The sequence below is a fragment of the Pan paniscus genome, chromosome 10 (genome assembly GCF_029289425.2).
Source record: "Pan paniscus chromosome 10, NHGRI_mPanPan1-v2.0_pri, whole genome shotgun sequence".
In the NCBI taxonomy this organism is placed as follows: Eukaryota; Metazoa; Chordata; class Mammalia; order Primates; family Hominidae; genus Pan; species Pan paniscus.
In genome coordinates, this window is record NC_073259.2 from 41,808,421 (window position 1) to 41,818,863 (window position 10,443).

A 10,443-nucleotide genomic window follows, 5' to 3' on the forward strand; every position below is an offset into this window, starting at 1 on the left:
CATGTAGTTAGCTTTCCATACAGAAACTTTCCAATGCTTTGGCCTCAAATCATGCCACAAAGTGTTGACTGCTGGAAATCCTCAAGATAAATGTTCTGCTGGGCATGGTGGTGCATGCCTGTAGTCCCAGCTACCAGGGAGGCGGAGGCGGGAGGATCACTTGAGCCCAGGAGTTCAAGACCAGCCTGGGCAACTAGATCCTGTCTCTAAAAAAAAAAAAAAAATTAAGATAAATCTTCCCCTACTGCCATGAAGATAGAGACTGTCTTTGTAATCTCTGTACCCTCAGCAGCAAGCACACTGCTGGATACATAGCAGGCACTCTAAAACTGTAGAATGAATGAATATCTCTGAGTGTCTCAAATCACAGATGTGTCTACACTAGCCCAAATGAGCTTTACTGTAGATTCAACTCTTGTATACTAAACAGCCATATCGGATAAAACATGGCAGAAGGTTTTTTGATGATTTAATTGATTTGCAGAAATGCAACAAACTGTATTTTCTCCATATCACTTCTTACTTGGAGATGTGCACACACTCCCACCTCTTTAGGGGGTTATATCTTCATGGATGCATCCCATGTGAGCCTCTTGCTGGAGCTGTCGCCATCCTAACTTTCTGGTGGTTAGCCACACTCACAGTGAAAAAACCTATTGCATTTATGACCAAAGCAAATGAATGTCCCCTTAATGGCAATTGTGGTAGACTTATAGGGAAAAATAGGACTATAATGTTTATGTGTTTATGTGTTTTTAATGTTTATTGGTTTGCTGTTACAGCCCTCATCCCGATGAGACTAGGTGTGTCTAAGTTAACTCATTGTCAAGGAGGTTATAGGCATGCAGAGTTTCTGCTAACTACCCAAGCTCATAAATGCCTGCAAATGGATTTTTTCATTTTTATGGGGCCAAGCCTCAGATCACCACACACATAAAAGGGGTGCAAGGGTTCCACTGGCCTCAGAGGGACTCCCAGCTCCAGCTCACCCATTCTACACTTGCTCTTTCGCTCCCAACCAGGAAGCCATCATGTCTTGCCGCTCCTACCGAGTCAGCTCTGGTCACCGGGTGGGCAACTTCAGCTCTTGTTCAGCAATGACACCACAGAACCTGAACCGCTTCCGGGCCAACTCTGTCTCCTGTTGGAGTGGGCCCGGATTCCGGGGCCTTGGCAGCTTTGGTAGTCGGAGTGTCATCACCTCTGGATCGTACTCACCCCGGATAGCAGCTGTAGGCTCTCGGCCCATCCACTGTGGAGTCCGCTTTGGTGCTGGCTGTGGGATGGGTTTTGGTGATGGGAGAGGTGTTGGTCTGGGGCCTAGGGCTGACAGCTGTGTTGGTCTGGGCTTTGGAGCTGGCAGTGGCATTGGCTATGGCTTTGGTGGCCCTGGCTTTGGTTACAGAGTTGCAGGGGTTGGAGTCCCAGCAGCCCCATCTATCACAGCTGTGACTGTGAACAAGAGCCTGCTGACCCCCCTCAACCTGGAGATTGACCCCAATGCCCAGAGGGTGAAGAAGGATGAGAAGGAGCAAATCAAGACCCTCAACAACAAGTTTGCCTCCTTCATTGACAAGGTACCTATGATAGCTGAATCTCTGGGTCTAGGAATATTACAGCCAAAATGCACTAGAGTGCTCTTTCCCTTAAAAAGAACTGGCCCGGTTCTGGGGACTTGACCTTGACCTCAGATCTTTCAAGTGCCTACCTCAGGCATTGTGGTATGCTTTCTGGGTTGCTCTGCTGCAGAGCAAGGCCAAGCCAGAGGACGAGCTGCATGGTGGGATAGATTCCGACAGTGTTGATATCTTCTGGAGGACAGAGGAGCATCCAGCCAAACTCGAGGGCATCTCGACAAACTAAGATGTTGCATCTGGTCACTTAGAAATGTCTCTGAAACAGGCTGGAAACACTGGGACTTTAGCCAGGTGTTGGCTGGTATATGTTTAAGAGGTTTTATTCTTTGAGGTCCTTTTGTTCCTTATGAAGTGTTCATAGTTTCTGAGGCTGAGTGGCCTCATCTATTCAGGCTTAGAAAAGTAGAGAATGGAGTTGAGTAATTAAAAAAAGAAGAAGAATTCATACCCCCACATGGGGTATCAAAATTTGGCCAAGTTGCCTAGATTCAGGGAAATTGTAGGGAATGACCACTGGTAGTCACTGGCTTCCAGGCAGATGAGTGGGAACAGTGATGTGGATAACCCAAAAGAACTGACATCCCACACACCATGTCTATGTGGAGATGGAATGGTTATGTCTGAGAATGAAGGATAACCTCTGTAAGTTTTGGGTTCTTCCTCTCTAAAATGAGGGGCTGGGGTAAAGGGTCTGTAAGTTCTCTTCCAGCTCTACACATCTCAGCCAATGGAATATCTGCGATGTTGGATAGGACTTACAATCTGAGAATTCCTACCTCCCAGTACCATATCCCACCCCAAATGTAGTTTACTCTGCTCCTCATTCTCTGCCAGGGATGCCTGGCATCAGTTTTCAGATATAGGCAAACCCGAGCTTAAATAGAATCAACCCTTCCAACTTCCTGATGTACCAGTGTACAGCTTTCTTAGAGACTGGATAGGGGAATGGTACTGAAGTGCTGTTCAAAACCCCATATTGGTAACTAGGCCTAGCCGAGCACAAGAAGGGAGTCACAACCTGCCCTTCCAGCTTCTGCTGAGTTAGTGGAGGAATGAAAGTCAGCAGAGGAGAGAACCCTGTCGACATGTGGTCAAGTCATCGCTGGCCATCTCAAGAGCTTGGTCAAGGCATGAACCCTATCAAGCACTTCAAATGCCATTTCTGTGCCCTGTGGATTTAGGTGCGGTTCCTAGAGCAGCAGAATAAGCTCCTAGAGACCAAGTGGAGCTTCCTCCAAGAGCAGAAATGTGTCAGGAGCAACCTGGAGCCACTCTTTGAGAGCTACATCAGCAACCTGCGGAGGCAGTTGGAGGTGCTGGTCAGCGATCAGGCCCGGCTTCAGGCTGAGAGGAACCACCTGCAGGATGTCCTAGAGGGCTTCAAGAAGAAGTGAGTGGGATCTGAGCTGCACAGACCAGTGACAGGCCAGGCCTGGCCCCAGAATTAGCTGCCAAGCTCAGATGAGAGCAGCTGGAAGGATCAGGGTTGAATGCTGGTTACCACATCAAGCCTGGGGAGGTGGGGGTGGGTAGAGATATGTGAACAGAGAAGAGGAGGCCCTCCTGAGGAAAAAGGTGCCCATGTTCAGTATCTTTTTCAGTTGGGCCCTACTTGCTCTATAGTCAAGTGCAATGATCCTACATTATTTCTGTCAGAGGAACATAGCAATAGACCAGGTTTTCAGATCCCAAACCCACATTAAGAAAGTGGAAGGGATTTGGAGAAACTGAGAGGCACTGGCTTATGAAAGGTCATAAAGATGAGACAGAGGGGATGATGTTATAGCATTCAGATAGCAATAGGGAACCATGATCCTGCACCGACTGAGAGATCTTGCAAGGTTCACTGGGGAGTTGGGAGTAACTGCCTCTCAGTTCAGAGTAAGCACTCACCCTCTTAACCTTTATCATCAGGTATGAAGAGGAAGTGGTATGTCGGGCCAATGCTGAGAATGAGTTTGTGGCTCTGAAGAAGGTAAGGGGGAACCACAGGGCAGGCCAACTTCTCCTCTGGACTGGCAAATGTTCTCAAGACTCCCCAGGAAACTGCTCAGGCAGCCCTGTGGAGTCTGGGACTACTCACACCAAGACAGTGGAGACAGTGGAACCTCAGAGATAATAAGAGATTTCCTACAAAGTTCAGGTTCAGCCTCAGATTCTTTAGGATTGGGTCACATGAGAGCAGAGGTATGAAAAGGTGACCTAAGCATCTTGGATTATCTAGATTTTCTTTGCCTCTAACTGAACATCAGGAAATGTCCAGCAGCCCCTGGGGGAATGTTGGCATTGTAATAGGGAAATGAGCAAAAGTTGCTGAGCTTCACTTCTACCCAGCGACCTTACCATCTGTGGGAAGTGGCTGCCTCTTTCCACCCATCTCCAGACACAGGTGGGAAGGTGAAACAGTGCCCAGGCGATGAGTATTTATCCTTCTCTGTTTTATACAGGATGTGGATGCAACTTTCATGAACAAGTCTGATCTCGAGGCCAACGTGGATACCCTAACTCAGGAAATTGACTTTCTAAAAACACTTTACATGGAGGTGAGGGTTCATCTTCTCTAGGGCACCCAAAGAGATCAATGTTTGGCCTGGACTCCCTGAATGCTTAGCCTGGGCTAGCATATTTTCAAACATTTGCTATCATATATCTTTCCTCTCACTCAAATCTGTATGCTATATATGCCAATATGTCTTCAAATGGGGAAGGGAAGGTGAGCAGGCTTTTCAGCAGCCTGATGCAAGTCAAACTCCTTGGATCTATGATCCAACTCCTTATTTACCAATTTAAAGACTGGGATCTAGAAATGTCACTTCCTGTGTACTGACCAGAAGACTGAAAAATTGATTTGCCAGGAGAGGTAAGAAAAAATGTGTTTGACCTAATTAGCCATACCAGCTGTCTTTTGCTTCATAAGCAATCTGTCCAGTCTGGTATAGGCCCAGCCAGAGCTGAATTGCTAGCTGTAAGTGAAGAGGCTGAGGAAAGCCTCCTCTGGAACTCTCTTTGCAGGCCAGTCCCAAGCCCCTCGGTTCTTCTATTAAGGGCTTGGGATATAGGAATTCCTAGACCACCATGTGCTAAAATATTGTCAGGTCTCAACGGTCTGTGACCAGCCCAGCCACTTTGTAGATAATCTAAGAAAAGTTTAAGCCCTAGAGTGGCTCCCACTTTCTTCCACCATGTCTTAGGTCCCCATGGTTTTAATACTTACTGAGCAAAGTAGTGTGTTAAATGGATGTTTCTGAGTAGATCACAAGGGCTCTAAAGTCAGCCTGAGATGGTTCTCAGACATGTCTTTTTCTTTATCATCAATTTAGATGGTCTTGCTTTTTTATGAACCAATGAGTGATGCTCTCTGCCCCTGACACCACCTCCTGGGCCCCCTGTGGCAGAGTCCCAGCTACTAAATGAGACTCTAAGCACATCTGTCTCCCCAATCCTCCAACACAGGAAATCCAGTTGCTGCAGTCGCACATCTCAGAGACGTCGGTCATTGTGAAGATGGACAACAGCCGTGACCTGAACCTTGATGGGATCATTGCTGAGGTCAAGGCCCAGTATGAGGAGGTGGCCAGGCGCAGCCGGGCTGATGCTGAGGCCTGGTACCAGACCAAGGTGGGCAGTGGAGGCTGGGGAAGGGATGTAGGCAGCTCTGGGGATGACTCATATATAACAGATCGGGCCCAGGGAGGTTTGAGGCCCCCAACTCAGTGGGGGCTGTGATCTTGACCTGACCTCCGAACCCTCAAAATACCCTCCTCTCTCCCCAGTATGAAGAGATGCAGGTGACAGCTGGCCAACACTGTGACAACCTGCACAACATACGGAACGAGATCAACGAACTGACCCGCCTGATCCAGAGGCTTAAGGCAGAGACTGAGCACGCCAAGGCTCAGGTGGGCAAAGGAAAGGAGGGAAAGCCTCAGATGAGGGAGAACCAGGGCCTCAGGTTTTGGGAACCCCCAAGTCTAATGAGGTGAGGGAGACCATCAAGACCCAGAAACCAAGGAATGGAGGGATCAGTCCAGGAAGGCTTTCTGGAGGATAAAAATATGGAAGGGAAGGAGAGCTTCCCACATAGAAGTAAAGGGCTAGAGCAGACCCAGCAGGGAAGGTGGTACAGAAAGAATAAGTTTACCCTCTAGATGCCATGGCTCTGGGGCAGCTGAAATCAGCAGTGACAAAGTCAGTGGGGATGGAAACAACAGCAATGCCCTACCCCATAGTGACATCAAACTACAGGATCTCCAGTGCCTGGGAAAGCAGCCACCATGGGGTCCATCCCTGCCTTGGCCCCAGGCTATGTTCCCACTAAGAGGGGCAGTGTTTCTAACCCAACCTGGGGATGCCCTGGCACTGCCGAAGCCTACCTGCAAACTGCCTTCCCTGCAGCGTGCCAAGTTGGAGGCTGCAGTGGCCGAGGCCGAGCAGCAGGGCGAGGCGACCCTCAGTGACGCCAAATGCAAGCTGGCAGATCTGGAGTGTGCCCTGCAGCAGGCCAAGCAGGACATGGCGCGGCAGCTGCGCGAGTACCAGGAGCTGATGAATGCCAAGCTGGGCCTGGACATCGAGATCGCCACCTACAGGCGCCTGCTGGAGGGCGAGGAGAGCCGGTGAGTACTCTCAGTCCAGCAGGAGAGTGAAGTCAGACTTAGGCATCTAGAAAGACTAAGGAAGAGAAGGGGACAGTGAAGAACTGCAGAAATACATAGTCTTTAAAGATGACAATACCTTCTCTGCAAACATTAGTTGCATTGCCCTTGTCAGGGAATCAGAAGAAGGCTCTAGACCTGTGATTCTCAAATGCAAGTCTAGATAAGCTGCACCAGAATCATTAGTAATTTTGCTAAAACTACTACTAATGATAAATTTCCTTAAATATTTTAATCTAATGGTTTTGGGATAGGGTCTAAGAACGTGTTTTTCAACGCTCCCCAGATGTGTGTATAACCAGGGGTGAGAACTACTGCTCCACAGATCTACTCAGACAAGAAAGCCCTTTTTATGGCAAATAGGTTTTCAGGAAACAATAGTGCATGTGAAATGATTTGTTTCTTTCCCTTTCCAGGCTCTGTGAAGGTGTTGGACCAGTAAACATATGTAAGAAACTTGTTTTTTCCTCTTCACACATTTCTCTCCTCTTCAAACTTCCTTTAAACTCAGGCTCACACTGGGGTCAGGAGGCATCCGACATGGCCGGTCTGGCCACGACAGTCAGGGGAGCTGGGACCATCCAGCCCTGGATGGGGAGCATCTTCTTAGCTGAGGTCTGAGATCTCCCCAGAGCCTGCCTTCCCCAGAGCAAAACATTCATAAAGGTTTTCAAGGCCTCCAAAGTGGAGGACAGCCAGCTTTTTTGCTTTGAGCGGCCTTGTCCTTCAAGGGAACTTAGAAGGACTTAGAAGGAATGGGACTTAGAAGGAATGGGACGCCTCTGCCAGGGGAGACTCTCATCCCCTGATGGCAGGGAATGCAATAAGACCAAATGGAAGTCTCCCCACTGCTGCAGCCGAAGCATGGGTTGTACCCAAAGCACGCAGGGCAGTGTGCCGGGCATGGCAGTCTGGGGACACTGGCAAGGCAAGACCCAGCCCACGCTCTCTAGAAATAGAATCTTCTTGAGAAGATGAGTCCTAGCCACCATCAACCTAACCCTGGAAGGATCCCTGGGGAGAAAAGCGGATACTGGCATCCCTGTTTTGCCCACTCAGAGAAAGTACATGATTTGCCAGAACTTAGAAAGCGAACCAGATTTCAAACCCAGATTTCTGACTCCAAAAACAAATGAACACTGACGTGTAGTGGAACCGAGTGCTAAACTGGGTGGGTCAGACAGTCAGATCTACATGTACTTGGAAGACAGTGTCACTTCCCACTCCCATGGAGGTGGTGAGTGGGCAGGGGAAGCTGCAGGCAATGGCTTTCTGCAGGAGGTCAAGCTTGAGTGAACATCATGGATGGCAGGAAGGATTCTGGGTAAGATGAAAGGGCAGGAAAGAGTGTACCCCTCCATGGATGGGGCTGGTCTAGCAAGCTCTTCTGTGGATTTGAGTCCTGAGGCATGGAGTTGTGTCCAAGGGAGAGCAGAGGGCTGCAGAGCACAGCCACCAGTGGGTCAGGAGAGAGGCGACAAGGGACTAGTGTTGGAGGGGTTTCCTGTGTGCTGGGCTAGGGGAAATGTGGAGACCACCAAGGGGCATAATACAACTGGAAGAGAAAAGGCCCATGGCTTTATGGAAGCTGCTGTTCCAGCTGTCTGGATAATCCAGCTCACTACCTACATCTCACAACCCAACTTGACTTTAGCCGTATATAAATGACAGTCAACCTATGGATGCATGCAAACATCTGGGGAATTGGATGAAGTCGTCATTTTCATCTGGATGTTTGATTTTAATGTAGTCACAGTCTTTGAGCCATCCAGAGAGGGAAAAAGTGTATACTGACTGTATAGACAATAGGGACCACTTCCCCAGATGCCACAATCCTGACCCCACTCCCTCCCCACCAGACCCGGAGGTGCAGCCCAGGGGTAGCATGGAGGGGGAGGGCCCTGGTGTTGGCAGCCTCCCTGATGCTTTCTTTCTCCGCAGCCGTCAGCAGCTCCCGGGGCGGCCTGGTGTGCGGGCCTGAGCCTTTGGTTGCCGGCTCCACCCTCTCCCGCGGCGGGATCACCTTCTCAGGTAGCAGCAGCGTCTGTGCCACCAGTGGGGTCCTGGCTTCCTGTGGCCCCACCCTGGCTGGAGCCCGGGTCGCCCCGGCCACTGGGGACCTGCTGAGCACTGGCACAAGGAGTGGCTCCACGCTCATCAGTGAGGCCTGTGTCCCCAGCGTCCCCTGCCCCCTGCCCACCCAGGGGGGCTTCAGCAGCTGCAGCGGCGGCCGCAGCTCCAGCGTCCGCTTCGTGTCCACCACCACCTCCTGCCGGACCAAGTACTGAGAGCCCAGCCCCAGACAGCTGCTGCCCAGAGAAGAACCAGCTCCACGGCTCCTGCTTCTGCCCCCAGGGTTCGTGGGCTCTGGGCTTGAAGGTCTCCAGCTCCCCTTTCTGCCAGGAAGCCACCCCTTAGCACTCCCCCGACTATTCTGCCTGGCCCCATGTCCTCTTGGAGGATTTTTCTGCCATGTAGATGCTCCATTAGCAGTTCCAGCTAAGCTGGCTTCTCCCTGCCTCCCAATTTCTGTCCTTTGGATCACTCCTCTCCCTGTCAGCAACAGCCTGGAGAAATGCACATTCCGTGCAATAACAACAATCCACCCAGTGCCCTCACCACCCGTGGCTTCGGGTTAATTTGGAGAATGGAGTTGACCGTCCACACTGCAGGCATCCTTAACTCCACATCCTTCACTTCCTTCTTCTTCCTTTCTCTGGTAGGAGAAGGTTCTTTCCTTCTCTCCCTGATGAAGGGGATCCCAGTCCTTGGTGGCCCCAGGCTCCCTAAACCCCGAGATGGCTTTTCTCCCAGTGGCTTCTCTCCGGCTGTTTCTCTTCCTGGGTTGTTGGTGTAACTCCAGCATGCGAGTCCACGAGGTGGGGTGCAGGCGGACAGGCGGGCTTTGCAATGATCCCCGTACTCCTGCCCCTGCTCATGGTGTGAGGCCCAGCCCCGTCCACTGCAGGGTTGTGTCTGCAAGCTCCAAGGAGGCCTGGGGGTTGGGTGGGGTGGGCTGCCTGTGTGCACTGCTCTTTGTGTTCCTGGGTTTTCAATAAACTTGCCAAGCTCACCTCACAGGGACTCTGGCCTCTCCTTCTGGATCACACTGGGGGTTGGAGGAGTTGCCTCCTAGACTCCACCAGATCACAGCCTGCCTAGCTGAGGTAGGGCAGAGACTGGTGTCCTGGGCACAGGGAAGGCACTGAGGAAAGAGGGCCCAGGCCATTCCCTGGAGGGACTGACAGTTCTGCAGGGCATAGGAGAGGTAGCAAAGGCTCCAAAAACAAGTGCCAGCCAGCCCTCTGCACACTTTCCCCCACCACTGGGAATAGCCTTGTGCTCAGAGGCACCCTCCCCTGACCAAAGTGAACCCTGCCATCTGTTGCTCCCCAGGTCTCACCCACCCTCAGTTCCCCCAGTTCATCAGTTCATTATAGGTCCTTCCTGGTCTTTCTGTTCCCACTCGTGTCTCCATCCAACTCATTCATCACGATGCTGCTAGAAAGGCCTTTCTCACATAAAAAACTGACTGTGGTTCCCCCCAGCTCATATCCTTCGGTAGCTCCCCATTGCCTCCCAGAAATAGCCCAAGCTCCTTAACATGGCATACAAGCCCTGTGTGATCTGCCCGTAGACTTCCACCCCCAGCCATCCCCTCCACACAGCCCACTGCCCACCTCTCATCTTTTGTCTATTCATCCAACAAACATTTGAGAAGTGCCTATCACATACCAGGCATGATGCTGGGAAAATGGTAATTGACAAGATTCAATTCCGGCCCTCAAAGAGCTTACAGTCCTGTCTGATAGATGGACAAGTGCACATGTCTGATAGATGGACAAGTACATAAGCACTTGACTCAATATGCTAAGTACTATATTAAAAGCAGAACTCATGCTGTACTACCCAGACAAGAGGCCCCGCCCAGACTTGGGGCAACATTAAACGCTTCCTGAAGGATATAATGTCCCAGCAGAGGTGTGAAGGATGATGAATTAGCCATACTAAGAAGGAAGAAGTGTCCCAAGCAGAGGCAACAACAGCATGTGCAAAAACGAAGACATTGGAGAGAGCAGAAGTTTGAGGATTTGGCTGGAGTTGAAATTGGCCATGACTATAGCATAGAGTGCAAGACATAGCATCAGGTG

At 50.5% G+C, this 10,443-nt stretch overlaps 1 protein-coding gene across 1 annotated transcript; it reads left to right on the plus strand.

Moving 5' to 3' along the window:
- Positions 1–964: 964 nt before the first annotated feature.
- Positions 965–8,802, plus strand: KRT84 (keratin 84). The gene is made up of 9 exons (XM_003831061.4): positions 965–1,577; positions 2,819–3,027; positions 3,552–3,612; positions 4,085–4,180; positions 5,091–5,255; positions 5,411–5,536; positions 6,033–6,253; positions 6,709–6,740; positions 8,234–8,802. The coding sequence occupies exons 1-9, from the start codon at positions 1,032–1,034 to the stop codon at positions 8,578–8,580; spliced, it is 1,803 nt and encodes a 600-aa protein (XP_003831109.2). The 5' UTR covers positions 965–1,031; the 3' UTR covers positions 8,581–8,802.
- The last annotated feature ends 1,641 nt before the right edge of the window (positions 8,803–10,443 follow it).